Below are 17,594 nucleotides of genomic sequence, written 5' to 3' on the forward strand. Positions count from 1 at the left end.
AAGGTGGCATTTGTCTTTGCACCAACATGGAATTGTTCTGCTGATGCCTTTTGATATTGACAAATATTTAAAGATATTTTACCTCATACACCAAACTGTATTTGGTGTCCTTCCTGTAATTTGAGTTTTTTTGCTATAGAGGGGATGTGCAGTGTTCATAAATTCCAGCTTCTCTCTTTGTAAGTGATAGACTATATTCTGAAATATATACATTTACTTTCTTATAGGAAAAATATGTTCATAAAGCTTAAAGCATTCTAAAACAGCAAGATCTTTCAAATAAAGTGAAGAGGAAATCAAATGTGTATGTCAGCTTATCTCAGGTTTATCAAAATGTTACAAAAACCATACTTGTCTGTATCATTATTCCTTACCATTTGCCCTGTTAATTTCTTTTAAAGCCACTCTAGCATCAACAAAATTGTATGAAAAATCATATGCTAAGAATATCTTGCCAAATTTAAAAGTCATTATAATCAGTTTCTTGTGGGAACTAAAAAAAAAAATTAAATAAATGTCATCCTACTGAGGCAACAGGGCAACAGGACAGATCTAAATACTTGACAGGACAACTACATTTTTGGCAAAGACAGTGGCAAAAATCTCATTATAATTTCTTCTACAGGTTTTTTGCCATTAAAAAGGGCTTTAAGTAATAGTTTGCAATGCTAAGATGCCTTTCTATATATTTACAACCTCAGTAAAATGAGACATCCAAACAGATGAAGACGAAACAATACGTTTGATATAACATTTGCCAGTAGCCAACTGGATGTTTATCAGCAATTACATATAATAGGCTGAAAAGAATCAAATTACTTTTAATATGATGGCAACATCTGAGGCAAGACATTTTTTTGTCTTCTACAGCTAAATAAATTGAATATGAATGGACTTGACAGCATGTAATATGAAATGCATTATGGTCTGGAGACTGAGGGTCGCCCTAACAACCAGACAATATTTCCTTAATTAAGTATAATTTCTTTCCTACGTGATCACAAGAAGATTCTGAACTGGTGAATTAATGATCTGGGAAATGCATGTAATTCTCTGCTCTAGGTAACTGTCAGCTTAAAACATATTAAGCTGTCTTAGGAAAGCTGCAAATATTTGATTTGTTTTTCCAGCTTCTTTTTCTAGTGTATTAAATGATGTATATTTAAGGACAGGAATATATATATTTTCAATTTGAAAATTAGATGTTTTCTGTATCTGAGCAATTTTTTTGTCCTTGATATATTTTCTCTCTCATCCATATATTTTTAATAGTTTGTTTGCAATACCTGTTGTGTTTACTTATTTGCTGAAAGACATTTGCTCTCATATTTTTCCATTCTATGTCTGGCAGTTACATTTGTTACACTAAACCATAAGACTTCCTTCACCACTGCCCCTTCTTTATTTCCAGGTTCCTGAATTAAACCCAGAAATAGTTATCAGTCTGTCACATATGTAATCACAGCAAGTTCCTCCAGCTGTATTTTTGCAGTAAGCATCTTCACACAGGATTGCATCCAGAGGGTTCTTGAGTATGGCCAGTGAGGGAGACTCCACAGCCTCTCTAGACAGCCTGTTCCAATGCAGGATCACCAGCACAGTAAAGAAGCTCTTCCCCAGGAACTTCCTTCGCATCAATCTCTGCCTGTTGCCTCTTGCCTCATTGCTTGGCAACACTGAGAAGAGCCTGGTCTGTGCTCTTAACACCTTCCCTTCAGATGCTTACATACCTTGATGCCCTCTGATCATCCTCATGGCCCCCCTCTGGACCCTCTCAAACAGGTCCACATTCACTTTATGCTGGGGCACCCAGAGCTGGGTGCATCTCTCAAGGTGGGATACCATGAACATGGAGAAGAGAGGGAGAATCACCTTCCTTGACATCACAAGTGGGAGCCCAACTTGTCTTTCATGGAAAGGCCTGAGGCAATTCTCCACCTTTGAGACAAAGGAGAACACTGCTTGTAGAGGGAACTGAGAACTGTTTATCAGTTGACAGATTTACTTTGAGCACATATGGTTTGATAGAGTAAAAATGCTGAGCAGAGCTTACAATGTCCTATCATAACCAAGAAGTGCAGTTGAAGCCCAAACCCTAGAACCTCATCTGGCTGCATGGTGTCTGAGGCCACTGATTTCAAAGGCAAAACAAGATTATTTTTGTTGTGCATGGCTCTTCTTCAGACTCTTGCATTGATTCTGCTATGCAGGAACTGCTTAATGGGCTGAATGAGTGTGTGCCCTGCAGACTTGCTTTTAGACCCTTGTACCCGAAGGGAAGACTTCACTGTGTGGTGGTTCATTAAATGAGTTAATCCATAAATTAATCAATGTAAACCAGTGCAAATTAATAATAGCCAATAAAGTGGCAAAAAGTGGGAAGTGTTGCAGGTTTGATCGGCTTGTTTCCTAAGCATTTATTTGGAATCATGACAGATACTCCACAGAGGCTAACTTCTGTAATTTGTCAGATTTCTTTAGGGACTCTTGTCAATGCAATGTAAATCCACACTGTGACATAAAACAACTGTGTATGTATTTCATATGCTGAGGATATTGCAAAAATTACTGACCAAAATGAGCCTACCTTCTTCTTACCCCACTTCATGCAAGGAATGAGATGCAGGGGCTGCAGACTCTATACTTCTCAGATAGGATGAGCATAGAAAAAATATTGCTGGAAAGTGAGGCAAAATTGAACTGATATTTCTCCAGAATTTTGTATTTTTATTTATTTCTATTTGCAACTGAAAATTTGAAATTCTTAGCTTCTAATGAGATCCTGGGCAAAACAGTTCTATGTAAATGTGAGATAAACATGTAAGAACAGATATGCTATGAGTTTTGAAACAAGTTTGTTTCACAAGTTGGTTAAACAAGTTTGTTTATAGGTGGATTTTTCCAGTATTCTCAAAGGGGAGAAAAAAGTCAAATTTTTTTAACAGATATATTCATCTATATTTTTCACATATTGTAGCAGATGTGATTGTGCAAGTTTGTGATGTGTGTACACAAAGAGGCATACAGAGTAAAAGTATTATTTCTTATGAAGAAATGACTGGAAATACTGCCTTATGTCACTATCTGCAAGAAAAAGAGCACACCACACTTTCTGACTGACTTTCTCTGACCAACACAGGAAATAGCATTTTGCAACATAGAACTGAAGAGAATCAACACTTCACTAAGTCATGATGTTGCCAGCATGGGACCGTGGGGAGTGGGAGAGCAAAAACCAAGCAATATGAATGGCAAAGGAGCTCTCTCTCGCAAGCTCCTTTGGCATGTCTTTTGTTTCATTTTTTGGTCAAAGTCTGAGTCTTGCTTTAGTACACATGGTCTTTGTTATTATTGTATTTGTTTTTCATGCAGAGAAGAAAAATGCTTTTAAACACAGTGTATGTGTTTTAAATGGGTGTCACTACCAAACTCACTGTCAATAGCTGGTCTTACTTAACCAGCTATAAAATACCATGAGTAAGGGTTCTTAATTGAGACTGGAAAAATCCAAGATAATTACCATAATAGGCTGAAGATCTCTGAGACTGAAGGCTTTAGAAGGCAGAGAAAATTGGGGACATATGTGTTCTGTCTGTAAGATTGTTCTATATAGGATATGGAGAAACGGAAATGACAGGCATTTCGCAATGTACAGTAGCATTCATCATAGAAAGAACATATGCATTTGTTTGTCAGAAGCAATGAAGTAAAAAATGACACTTAATTGGAGCTGACATAAAATGGCCTCATTAGCAGTACAAATAATATATGTGTGTAGCTTGGTTGTCAATAGGAGCAAAACACATTTTTTCTGACAGATGTATTAGTGTCTTTTAAGATTCATGTCAAGTTTTCAGTCAGGTTCACTCATTTAAAGAACGCCTTTTTTTCCTTCTTTATTTTTTTTTTTTTGGAATATGAGAGGTTGAACTGTAAATAATGTGTGTTTCCAGGGTGCTGTGATAACACCAACAATGGACCACACTATGTCAATGCAGCCAGCAAGCATGATGGGCCCTCTGACCCAACAGATGAACCACCTTTCCTTGGGCACAACAGGAACGGTAAGGTCGCTCTTTTTTTCTCTATTGCACAGCATCTCTTGCTTACTGATTTTCCTAAGGTAATTGGCTACTCTCTTCAGTGCTTTTGGTGGTGAAATGAGGGCTTCATCATCATACAGTAAGCATTAGCTATTACAGAACAGAAATGACAAAGTAGCATGAGTAGTAAAATGGTAGGCCAACAAAACCTATATTTAAAAAGAATTATCTGTACTAGTTCTCATGTAGTTATGGAAGTACTGCTCTATCAATTTATTTTTAAATTGTTTGCTTGTCGGTCGAGAAAGTTTCATACCACTGGGATCAGGACTTCTGCCTTTGTGGTAGGATCCACTGCTCACTTCAAACCATAGCAGCCAACCATATGTATTTTGTTCCAGACTTAGAAATGGGATTTTTGGTCAAGGCCAGCTGTGTTTCTAGTATATCATATTTAAATATGCTTATTTCAACAACTGTTTTCAAATTTTCTTTTTCAACTGTGTCAGTCATACTCAGTTAACTCCCCCAGAGTCGGAGAAAGGCAAAAAACCATTCTTAATTAAAATTCTTTAAGCTCTCTGAAAAGTTCCTAAAATACAGCAACTGCAGACCATAAATGGTGGTTTGATATGTGAATGTGGGCACATTGCATGTAAAGTAAATTTTTGCAAAAGTCAGGCATACATATTACACTTCTGTTACTTTAGCACACATGCCATTTATGTAATAATTACATGAAACATGTAATTACAGAACATGCTCTGTTATGCACTTACCCTTTTTTTCACCACTGTTCTACTTGATACTAATCTATAGGAACACATTTTCCCAACTTTTTTTTTTAGTTGAATAAGATATTTAATGTAGTTGCATCTGTACAAAGTAATTTAACTCACTTTGTTGGCTCTCTTCCTGATCTCTTATCTTCTGCTGCTTCGTCCTTATCTGTTGAATTTGATTCTAACTCCAGTGTCTCTCCCCACTTCTTTAAAAAATCTCAGTTAAGATCTAAGAGTTCTGTATTTTTTTCCTGACAAAACTTAAATATGATGGTTCATTGTTTATTCCTGGCATTTTAAATGTTGCATTCAATGATCAAAAGAAGTAGGAATTGCATGGCAAAGTTAATCTCAGCATTTTCCCCTTCATGAAATTGAAGGAAATACTTGGTCTAGTGAGAATTTCTGCATGTGTAATTATTGTGGTTCCAAAGCTTGTTTAAAAGTTAAGGCAAGGAAATGGAAAATGAATTCTGATTATGCTGTTGGGCAACTCCTATGAATTTCTTCCTCTGCCTGTCATTTTCAATTCCATAACATTTAACAGACAGTGTCTTCTGCACTCATTGTCTCACAATCTTAATGCAGACTAGAAAATTCCCAGTTAATGTTCTCTTCTTGCTTGAGACCACTGTTACAGTGCTTACAGTAACAAATCCATCTGGGGAGTCGGGCAAAGGACTCTGAGAGGCAGTGGGTCATCTAGTGGGTGACAATGAGATCCTGAACTCATGGTACTGCAACCAAATGAAAGTCTTTCCTTTCTTTTCCAAGCTCTTTACACAGTTTTATCTTTCAAGGTCGCAGTATTTCCCTGTGATAATTTGTTAAAATTCATTCAGAGGTATACCATAAAAGTTTATGTTTGCTATCTGTAAAACTCCTAAGTCATTTGCAGAAAACTTAAAGAAAGAGTAAAAAATTGATGAGTGCTACAATATCCATAGGCTTTCTAAATATCTCAAATGACACCCTATTTTATCACATACAAGATTTCTCTTAGATAAAAACAGCATCAGCACCACATTCAGTTTAAATGCTCATGCAAGCAGTATAATCATGGATGTCATAGAGAGTTTCTTCTGTTGGGAATTCCTCCTATCAGAAATTAAAATTTGGGCTGCCAGTAGCAGTTTTGCTGGATGTATCCATCCAGATGTGAAATTCATTCTTCAGCATGTATTCTGTTATAGAAAAAAAAAAAAAAGAAAAAAATGGGGAACATGAGCTATTTAGAAATTTGATTTATTTAGAGATATTTTTACTTCATTTATTTGGAATTCTGAGTTTTGGTCCAGAGAGAGGAGCATTGAGAGCATAAAGCATGAAGAATTGTGCCAAGTCCAAGTCATACTACTGTGAGTACCTCAGCAGGACTAGGTTTTATGGGAGATAAAAGATATAAATGATACATTTCTGTTATGAATATATTTTTCAATTTTATCCTTAAAACTGTGCAACAGAGTGCGATAAAGAGCCACCAGCTACCTTTCAAGAAACCAGCCAGATTTTTTTAGGAAAACAAGACAAAAAGTCACAAATAATTCTAGTCAAATAATTCTACTCACTCTTGGCAGTAACTCTGTCCCAATTTAATTTAAAAGCTTGCAGTATGCAAAGCAGTTTTTATTGGAAGGGTTTCATATGTTCATTTCCTTAGACAAAGCATTTTGCTAATTAACATAACATTTTTCAGCCGAAACAGACCCCTGTGGTCACTTAAGTGAGAGTTGACTTCAAAACCACCTCCACACTTGCCTGATTCAGGATGAACACTGGGTTCCTAAAACATTGCTTCAACAGAAAATCTATTCTCTACTGAGTGAGCTAGAGAAATAGCATAAAGGTCTATGCATCTTCGTATCTTATGGGAATTACTCAGCCTTTTGATGTTCCTTAAAACATTGAAGTACTCTGTCCAGGCTGGAGCCATTCCATCTCCCTTCACAGAGGGAGCCATTCCATCTCCCTTCACTCTTTAGCTCTGTGGTGAGGCAAGTGACCTGAGTAACAGCAGCCTCTGCCATTTTGTGCCTTGACTCCAAAAACTGGATTTGAGTTTTGATCTCTCAGCCCTGAAGCACACATTAAAGCCCTTGGGAATCCAGGGGGCAGCTGCCTCCATCTGCTTTTTTATTTGGTCACCAGCTGCTGGGGTGTTCACTTCCATCTGGGAGCTTCCAATTCAGCAGTCAAAACAAAGCAGTTTTCCTATAGAGTCACTCATGGTCAGCTGCATTTCCCTTGTGCTGGGTAAAGCCTTCCCCCCAAAACCCAAATAATTTTGTTTAGGAAACTATTTGCCATTAATAGGGGCAACAAGTTTTCTTTCTATCCAAGTTCCCAAAAAATGCTTATTTAATTTCATTTAATTATATTTTTAACATTCTCAATTCTTATCTATTATTGAATTGTCCACATAAAATTAGACATCTCTGCTATACCAAGCACTCCCCAATCAGGAGGATGCCTAAGCAGGCTATCAAGATGCTTGGAAAAGCTGCAAATCCATCTTTGCTTGATTCCAATGCCAAAAGATGATACAGGGCACTGGAGGGACAGAGGAGGTGAAGGTGTGCCATTTATGGCATCTCAACCCTATGTTCCTGTGTTGTGAGAGAAACTGGTACAGCATTTGCATGTCCCAGTTACTGTGCTTTGTGCTTTATCCACCAAGAACATAATTCTTTTTTGCCTTTATGAAAATCAAATTGATTTCTGCCGGTGAAAATACAGTTTTTGTTGCTGATGAATTGAGAGGCACATGTGCTGCTCTGATCACTTCCCCATTCTGCTTGAAATCTGGAGTTAAGCAGACAATCTGCCAGAGGGGTGATTTCTGTCATATTTATATGTATTTTTCATAGATACCTCTTCACTCAAAAAGAGCAAAAAGCATTTACATGGGTGTGCTAGCTGTGGGCAAATACATAAAGAAAACCCAAGCTTAAATTATGTCAAGATTACAGCAAGAAAGCAATAGCTCTGAATATTCTGATTAAGGCTGACAACCCAGTCTCAGCTCCTACAATTGTACTAAAATGAAATTTTAATGCCAGAAGGCATAATGTGAAGATAGACAAGAGTTTTATGGCTTGATTTTTTTTTTCCTAGTTTATTATTATTTATTATAGTAAGTCTTGTTTTTCCTATGTGATATTCACCTACAATTAGGTCTGCTATTAAAAAAGGTACTGTAGAGGGAGAATAGAGTGTGTGTCTGTAAGGGCAACACTGAAAGAGCAGCATTAGTATGTGTTTAATAATGTATAGAGGCTGGAATTGTTCCATCATCAGCCTATCACTCAAAATGTTTCCAATACAGCCATTGATCTGACATCTCTTTCGTGGTTTAATAGCATTGTGATTGATGCCTGAGTGGATATAATACAAAAACCTTTAGAAATGTAAAAACTGAGCAGTTTGATCACTGCTTTCAGTTATTGCTCCTTGGCATTTCCAAGTTTGGCCATCAGCAGCAATAATCTGCCTTTTTGGTGGGAAGAAGATTTGCTTTATTCTTTTTCCTCTGCTTGTCGTTCCTGAAGGAAGTTTACTGTTCTGCACTTTCTTGGTTGGGGTTTCACTCCCCTCCCTGGTGTTAGCATCCATTTCAGACACTGCTTGGGTTCCAGTTTCATTCAATAGTTTGAGGCAGCCTTTGTTAGTCCTCATAGGCAGAGGGGTAACTCCAGCTTTTTTTCCCTCTCCTTTGGAACTGCCTTAGTGTAGCCTTGTTTCATTTTAAACCTTTGAGGCCAATGGAAGAGTGAGTAGAAGCCAGGTTTTTTACTCAAGCTGGTAGTTCAACTGGGCTCCTTAATTCTTCTTCACACTTGATGTTCACTCTACTTTCAGTTTCTAATTTAAAAACTTGATAGGCAACTTACAAAATAAACCATCCATTGCACTTTTTAAACAGTAACAAGAACAAACAAGAAAAAATGTTTAATTGTTCCAGATACTCTGTATTAGAAATGCAGTTAGGTGAAAGAATTGCAGTGACATAATGTGGGATCCTGTTGAAACTGCAAACTACCTTAACTCAGCTTTCCTGGTTTATAGTATCACCAGAATTTCTCAGTGGAATAGCAGGCTTGTTATGCAGGTACATCAGTCTTATCTTTCACTTTGTTAGTTCTTTTTGTTGCCAGCAAGGCTTGATGATATCTCCAGAACCCTTCAATGGAACAACAAGCTTGTTATAGGTTTTTTATCTTTTATTTCCTTTGGATACTCCATGGTCACTGGTGGTTTAAAATGTCACCTGAAGGCCTCAGCAGAATAACTGCTTTGTTAGATAGGGTTGCTTTTTTCCCCTGTTTAATCTCCCATTCTATTTGCAGATACTACAGCTACATGGAGCTGAAACACCATCACATTCCCCTCATGTTCAGATTCTTGTTCAAGAATACTCTCTGTTATTCTAATTGTATGTCACAAGGTCCTTGGAGAGCTACAGGAGCAAAGTTTCTTTGCAGTCTTGTGCCTTTCACGTTATCAGGTGTTAATCTTAGAGCTCTTTTGTTTTATTTATTGACTGACAGTTTCAGTTACTGTTTGTGTGGAAAACATAGGATTGAACCCATTTCAAATGAAGTAGCCTAGTTCAGGCTGAAACTAAGATCTTCCTTATACTTTTACTCAGCCAAAGTCCAGGGCAAATGTAGGTGATTAACAACATGGAGCTGTCTGGGGCAGGACATCCATTTAAGGACAATTGATTCTGGTTAGAAGGGAGAAGATCAGCATAAATTCTTGTGAGATTTATAAAAAACAATTAACTCCTCCTGCACCTTTTTTTCCCAAACATTCTCTTGAAAGGCAGTTCCAATTTACCTCGTGTAATTTGAGATAAAATGGAGCACCCAGTGAAAAGCACCAGATTCTAAGCAGTCAACAGCAGTCAGCTCTTGTGTAGATGAGACTCTTTCTGCTCATCTGTTTCAACAGGGGTTCCACACTCTATGTATGATCATAGCTGTGGCTAGATGGTATTTTTGAATGAATAGAGTTTATAAAATCATATCTCTGTAGTGTTCCCCCTTCTCTTCAGAATTCAGCTCTACCTTCCTGCCATTTGTTAGTAGTGGCTTTCTGTTTGCCATTATGGGTGAGTATTCCAATCTTCAAAGCCACTACCTCTCATAGGCAGGGAGGGAAAATGTAAAAGGTGAATAAACATAGATGGAGGGAATTCCATTTTTGGCCCATGCACCACTTCATCTGAGCCCAGCAGGTCAGTAGCTTTTATTCTGTGTTAAATTTTACCTTCACACAACACTTCCACAAATGAACAAAGAGCTTTTGTTGCCTCTCTTTGAGGTATCAGCTACTGACTCAAAGTGACATTAGCCCAGATTCCCTTTCAGGGAAGGAATCAACTCCCTGATTGTGGTGATAGAAATACACATCAACACAAAGCAGCAGTGATGGATCAGCAAAGCAAAAAGTATCAGCCAGAAAAGCCCTAACTAATATAACTTCATTTTCATCATAAAACTAACCTCATTCATATAATTGATTTCCAGATGACTTTACATAACTGTAAACTAGAACATTTAGAGGCTTGTTTCTCATATATTTCCTTAAATATGACTGCTGCAGTTCTTTTTGGGATTTCTAGAAGTGCCACCTGGTGAATGAGAGTGCAGTTCAAAGCCACCTCTTCCAAGCATGTTGTATTTTTGTTTAGTGATAGCCATGCTGTGTATATAAAATGAACTTTTTTATTTTGGAGCAATGAATAGGAGCTAAAAGCCACAAAACTAGTAGTATCTGACATAAATTTAGTGGTCTGCAGAATATCCCCCCCAAAAAGGCTCATCTGTAGTCATACTCCCAGAAATTTTTGTTGATATCTCTCCTACAGATGAACCAAGATTGCAAACTCATTTTTTAACTGCTAGTAAGTCATTTACCTAAATACTTGGAATTTCAAGAGGAAAAATAAAATGTTCACACATTTTCTCGTGAAATTGTGCTGATGCTGTAAATGACAGGGCAAGTTTTGGGGAGAGAAAGAATCTCTTTGTTTAGCAGATAGGGAGGTAGAAGAGAGGAACAAATAATAAGTTTAAAAAAATCCTGGACGTTATTCTAGGTTTGAAACATCCCCACCACACCTACAGCTGACAAACTCAATAAGAGGTGGAAAATAAGAGTACTGTGAATGTCAGGTCTGTCATCTCTATTTTCTTGATATGATTCTCTTTTGTAAATGTGTTCCATTTTTCAATCAAGAAGAGAACTCTTTGCCTTATTAGAATGGAACTTGTTTTTTATTGTCCTGCCTGTGTTTAAACAAGGCTTGGGTAATTCTGACTGAAATGAGGAATATGCTTTCCAGAGAATAATAAATCCAAATATAAGAGGTGAAGACAAGCTCTGTGTGGGATCTGCAATACAGGACAAGTTTGAGGATCTTAGAGAGGTGAAGGGTGTTTTTCAAAACTGTGGCCATGTGAAAAGCAAGTGTCTCCCAGAGATGCTGCTTCCACAGCTCCTCTCTGCCAAGAGCTGGGAAGCAGATCTGTGGTCATTTCTCTTCATATGCAAGTGCACACAAACACATCAAGAAGTCTTGAAATCCTTGAAGAAAAGAACAACAGGATAAATTATATGGGAAAGCAGCTAGTTTATCCTAAGAACTGGTGCAGTCCTTCCCACAATATCTTTTAGGTCTAAGGTGAAGCACTTGAACTGTATCAACTCTCTCAGAGGGAGAGCTAAACTTTAGCTGAAAGAAAAGGGTGTGAAGGTGACAGACAGAAGTGGTTTACAACACAACTTAGGTGCATGAAGGGTATCCCTGGAAAGGAAAAGAAATTTTAGTGGTGCTAACCAAAAGGTTATGAAGGTAGAATAGGGAAAGCATAACTTTAATATGTTGCAGAAGACATTGAGAGCTAGACTAGTGTTTGGAATGAAGCATAGAAAGTTCAATGTTTGGGACGTCTAGAACTCAACTGGACTTTAAAATCCACAAGAGGAATTTTCAGGTGTTGACACAAATCCAGAGCAGTGCTAATAGCCTTTTTTCATCTCCAACCTTTGTTTTTCATTACAAAGAGACATTGTTATTTCAGTTCAAAGCAAGTAACACTCATTTAAGTGCCGAGACTTCAGGATATTATAAAAACTTTCAAAAATGTTTACTGAGCATGATGTACCAAGATTCAAAAAAGAGCTGTGCATCAAAATAACATTTTATTTGCAATGTCTGAGGTTTACAGTCAAAGAGTAAACATATGTTGAAACTGAACATTCACAGTATTGTCTTACTAAAAATCATTTGGAACCAAGAGGTAAGATTGATTAATTTCAACATGTTTTGTGTGATTAGTAAGTATACTGAACTCTTTAGATTATTTTTTTTTCTTTCCAATAAGATGGGTAAATTTTGTTAAGCAAAATGTTTCTACTCTGAGCAGCAACCTTTGAATTATATTTCCCATATTCTTTCATAAGGGAATTTTTTTAATTCAAGAGGTATTGGGACTTCACAGAAGCACTAGATTGCCGGTGTTGCAGTGTTTTGGAAGGTGACCTGTTGCCATGTTACTGAAAACACATAGAATGGAGTTGAAAGTGAATTTAATCTGAAAGATGTTCAGTATTTTACATATTTTAATCACAGTGGAAGAGATAACATAACCTGTGTATTGGACAAAGTCCTGGGCCTACAGCTGCTCACAAAAATAAAATTCCATTGAATTTCACTGCCTTTTCCTATATCATATCCCACTGAATCTCAGCTCACAGTGCATTTCACAGTTAATCCGCATGGCTTATCAGATGGTTGGCAAACTGGTACCCCAAAGGTTTAAACTTCCTGTAAGACAAATTACCAGTGCTTTTGCGGTATCTTTCTTATTTTCTTCTGGAAAGAGCTGCCTGTTCAGGGTTCGCTCATTTGTGAAGCAAGGTTAAATGAAGGAGCTAAAGGTACACGCTTCATACATTGTGCAAGACACTGGTATTCTGTATGTACAATGATTTCAGCCTGAAGTTCTCAGAAAAGGATAAGCTTGGTTCAAATTATTTACAAATCTATAGGGAGCTGCTGATGGCAATAACCTCTATGCCCTCTGATGGTATTTTATTATCTGTGAGTTATAGGTGTTTCTGTGTCAGAGCTCGGAGGCTGTAGAATCCTCTTGCTCCTGAAAGACTCAATTTGGGAGGAGATTTCTGCTATACCTAATATTTACTATGAAACATCTCAGTCAGCACTTTTCATTGAGCTGTAGCAAGGGGTTTGAGAGCAGCTGTGTTGAGTGAATTTGGGAGTTTGCTGAATTGAATTGTTTTTCTAGCAAGGTGATGAACTGTTGAACTCAGCAGATTTCTACTGTGTGGCAGAGGTGAGCAACACCTCATCGGGATGGGTCCGGGGGGCGCTCGTATCCAGAGGCACATCCTTTTCTGGTGCCATGAGGGACTCCTCTATCCTTTGTGACATTTTATGACTTTTGAATGTGATATACTCACCTGTATGCTTCTAATTTTGCCTTTTTAATATTAGTAGTCGTTATACAGCAACAGAAAACTTAAGACTTTAGTATCTAAGTGTCCAAATTATGGCGCATTTGCCAACCTCAACTCCCGGTTTTCCTTTGCTGTGTTTCCCTCGGGGGTTCCTCTTAAATCAATATAATATTTATATGACACAAACTGATTTCACTGATGCAAGAGCTTCATGCTGTTTGTGTTCTCTGGCTTGTGAAGCGCAGCTGTGTGCAGTGTTTGCAGAATAGACCAAAGGTGCTATGATTTCCAATGTGATTTTTTTTTCCAACTGCTCAGGCACCTGACTTCTCCCTTCCTCCTGTTTACTGTAATTTTGCTCTGCTGCCAGCCTTTTCCACCTGAATCACCTGCATTTAAGTGAAAAATGAGTTGTACTTGTTCTTTTCTCAATTGCTATTTTTGATAGTGCAAACCAGAGCGACAAAAATACAGTAACAAGGGGATGTGAATTGGGCTATGATGATATTCCCACAGATAACCTTGCCTAGTTTATCCACAGAATCAAAATTAGTGCTCAAAATTATAGTGTTCAAAGATAACTTTTTAACAAAAGCTATTTTGCTAACTTTCTTTCAACATACAAATGCTCCTAACTAGCTTTAGTACAATTGATTTCCTTTGAAGACAATGGACTTACCTCAGAGCCTTTAGTTTTCTGAAAATAAATGGCTGTTCCCACAAAATGGCCATAATTTGATTGATTGATATTATTTTCCTACACACACTCTATAAGATTATTGTATTACATGAAATTTATCCATAACTAAAAAATGCAAGTAGCAACAATTTCAGATTTCCTTGATGTCTTAGGGGACATAAGGAAATAGTAGCAAAAAAATTCCACTCAGTGTGTGGCCATTGGTTGAAGAAGTAGGTTTCCTTAATTTATTTGCACCTAACAGTATTGAGAGCAGAAGACCACTGACCTTGCTGAAATCTTTATCCTTTGTTTAAAACTGAGTGTAACAGAATTAGAAATCCGAAAATGATTGATGGAACAATTTACAGTAATTAATCTGCAACAGAAGGCAAAGAAAATAATACATTTCAAGGCTTATAAATCCACTTTTGTCTTTCATTAGTTTTCATACAAATGTCATGAGCATTCTTATATTTTTTTGCATTTCAAAACAGAAAAATATGGCTTAAGTACCATGGCATCATCTTGAGCTTATTTTTGATATTAGATTTTTACTTTATTGCATACACTATTGGATATGTGTTCCAAGGACTCTTAATTATTTGATTGCAATTACAAGTTTGGCACAGAAGTGTAAAGTATTAATGTCTCTTGTCTATAATTGTTATACAGAGATCTTTGCAGGCAGAGTTGATCCTATTGTAAGCTAAGAAATTTCAGTACTTACTGATAGTTTGAAGCACTTATTTTTTAGGCAGTTCAGTTAGTTCAGTTTATGAAGCCATGGCATTTCTATGGAAGTATTTTAACTCCATCTGCACACAACCTGCAGATTTATGGTAAACATTTCTTCTTTTTCTTTTTCTTTTTTTTTCCCCTAAGGTGCAAATTATACAGGAGGAAATCTGTAGCATTTGCTTTTCCTCCCAAACACAACAGGACACTCTTTTCAGAGACATCCTGAGGCAGAGAACAACTGACAAATAGCAACAGCAGCACCTATAAAGCATTTTATATCATCAAGGTGTTTTAAAAATACTAATTAAACCTTATAGCATCACTTGAATAAATAATCATATTAATGCAAGTTCTTCAATTCCCTTTGAGGTAAATTACCTCTGTACAGTGTAGCCTTTCTTAGAGTATGAACAGCAGCTCCTGTTCCAAACCCAGGGATGCTCAGCTGTACATTTGAGGCAAAGCCCAAAATCTCAGTGTGATGGACTGCCATAAGCTGTTCTGGTCAAGGCAGCTGAACTAATTGGCCCATTCTTCTCAGTAAGAAAAGAGAAGATTTTACCAGTTGAAGTTAGATTTGGCTTTACTGCCTAGCAGTGAATCTTAATTGCTTCTTGCTGAATAGTGTGTAATAATGTGTCCTCTATATTAATAATAATGAAAAATATTTTAAAATAGAATTTTGCAGTTAACTCAGTGTTCTAAATTCCCATATCAAATTATATCATGAATGTCAAATTTTGGGATTTGTATTTCCCTGAGTTCACTAGCAGTATGGACAGCTGTGTCTTGGTGGTTGTATTTAATGTTTTTAATCTTGCTCTGTTTTCATCTTCATGCTCCATGTAGTGTTTCTCATGATCTTCACAACAAATAAAAAAAGTCCCAGTCCTGAGGCAAGGATGACAGTTAAGCAGATGCTGTTTCAGTTCACAATTACCATTCCTTCCAGGCTGTTAGGGGAGATTACAGCTGGGCAGGCTGGCAAGCCATCTCCCACACACACCCTCCCATCTTAAGATTAAATTCGTTGTCCCTGACTTCAGTCACTAAGTGTGAGGAATCTGCAAATGCCCTTATTCAGCTTCAGGAATAGCCAGTTTTATACTTTCTAAGTGTTAATGCTGCTAATTTGTATTTCAGCAGTGTGGCCTGTGAGTTCGGTGTAACACTTGTATGTCAGCAGCGATCCTTCTTTGTAAGGTGAATCATGCAAAGTCCTGTGGCTTTAAAGTGTTGATATAAATTTATTTGACAGAAAAATGGCCACTTTGTCATCTCTGTCATATTCTTGGACAAGGAAATCTGTGGTGCAGTTAGGACTTTGCACAAATATTTGCACAGCACTTAATATTTTTTTTTTTTTCACATATATTGTGTATAAAAGGAAAGGAGAAAGGGAACATTATGCTGATCAGTGCATGCCAGTGCAGAATGAAGATGTCTGAGCTTTCCAGTCAGTCCATGTGCCAGAGCCAGAAGTGCATCAAAGAACCAGAATGGATAACCTAGCCTAGAAATAGATACTCTGCAAGATCCTCCTGAGAAGAACAATTCCCTGACTAGGCTGGCATTTAGAAGAGGCCAGAAATGCTTGCCTGTACAGGCTGGGGTGCATTTGTGCAGCATTTGTTCCTTTTCGCTTGATTGGAGCAGAGGGATCAGAAGAGCTCACTGAGAACTCCTGTTAGGGCCTGTGTGGAATATTTTAAATACATGCCTTTAAGGAAAGCTGAAGATGATTGAATTTCAGTTTGATAAATGTAGATGGGCTTTCTCAGCTGTGGTTCTTAGTTTTTTTTCTGGCACTGTTTCATCCATGCCTTGTCACCAATAATATTTAAGAGAAATAACATCTCTTACCTTTGCCTCCTGATCTCATGATGAAGAGAGGGGTTGAAAATGTTCTTTAAAAGCACATGGAGGGGAAAGTGTTACAGCCTTTCTTTCTATTTCCAAGTGGCAGTGTCTGAAGCATTCCCAAGTGTCTGTAAAGAATCAGTGGTGTCCTATAGAGGAAAGCTAAATCTGCCCTAATACAGATTTGGGAGAGTACAGGACGCTCTCTCCTGCTGACCTTATCAGTTATTGTAGTTTTGCTGTCATTGACAGCATTAATGTTCCATGAATCTGGAATTCCATTTGAGGCGATGTAGTGCGGTAGATTTTTTGTCAGTTTTAATGTTCCACAGTGATTTATTATGTGAAATTAATATATTATTTACAGTATATCTACACCTCTGACTGTGCATTGTGACACAGTCAAGGAATCTTGTTCTCTCTTAGAACATCCATCTCCAAGCTCTATTCATTTATTTGCCATCTGGAGCATCTATCTTGTACCATTTTCAAGCTGTTACTATGCAGCCACTGAAAAAGGGATGAAAAACTGTTTCTAAACTTTGTATTTCATTCAGATATAAATTTGAAAAATTCTATGACAATGGGTTTAAACATGTAGGAATTGCGTATTGAAACATCTTAGAGGATATTCCAGACCATCCTTCTGTAAATGGAGCAGTGCATCTCTTAATACATTTTTTTGTTTCCTCTTCTTTATGACAAGTAGCTCATCAGTCTACAGCATTTCCTTTCTCTCTCTCTGGAAATGGTTTTTAAATGTGCACTGCTGAAAAACCTTCCTTAGAGCCAGTCATGACTGGGAATTTTCTATTTTCCCCTCTGCCCTGCCTTATCTTTCTTTATCTTGAATTTGCCTTTGGGGCCAGACTTAGCCACATTTCTGAGCTGGATGCAAAGTTTCTCAATCCCTCACTCCCAGGTCTGCTCCCACCCCAGGGAGGCACAACCTCGCAGTGCTTGTGAGTGACACCGTAATACATTGCCTGGATGAGAGCT

At 37.5% G+C, this 17,594-nt stretch overlaps 1 protein-coding gene across 2 annotated transcripts in view; it reads left to right on the forward strand.

Annotated features, from left to right (window-relative positions):
• Positions 1-17,594, forward strand: part of RBMS3 (RNA binding motif single stranded interacting protein 3) — a 703,629-nt gene that overhangs the window by 661,116 nt on the left and 24,919 nt on the right. For both annotated transcript variants that reach the window (XM_054273879.1, XM_054273880.1), the window contains one exon: positions 3,954-4,064. In XM_054273879.1, the coding sequence (XP_054129854.1) occupies positions 3,954-4,064 (111 nt within the window). The remainder of the gene's footprint in view (positions 1-3,953; positions 4,065-17,594) is intronic.

This window comes from Melozone crissalis, unplaced genomic scaffold (assembly GCF_028551555.1).
Source record: "Melozone crissalis strain CALT ecotype California unplaced genomic scaffold, PUWL_Pcris_2 ptg000016l_1, whole genome shotgun sequence".
NCBI classification, from domain to species: Eukaryota; Metazoa; Chordata; class Aves; order Passeriformes; family Passerellidae; genus Melozone; species Melozone crissalis.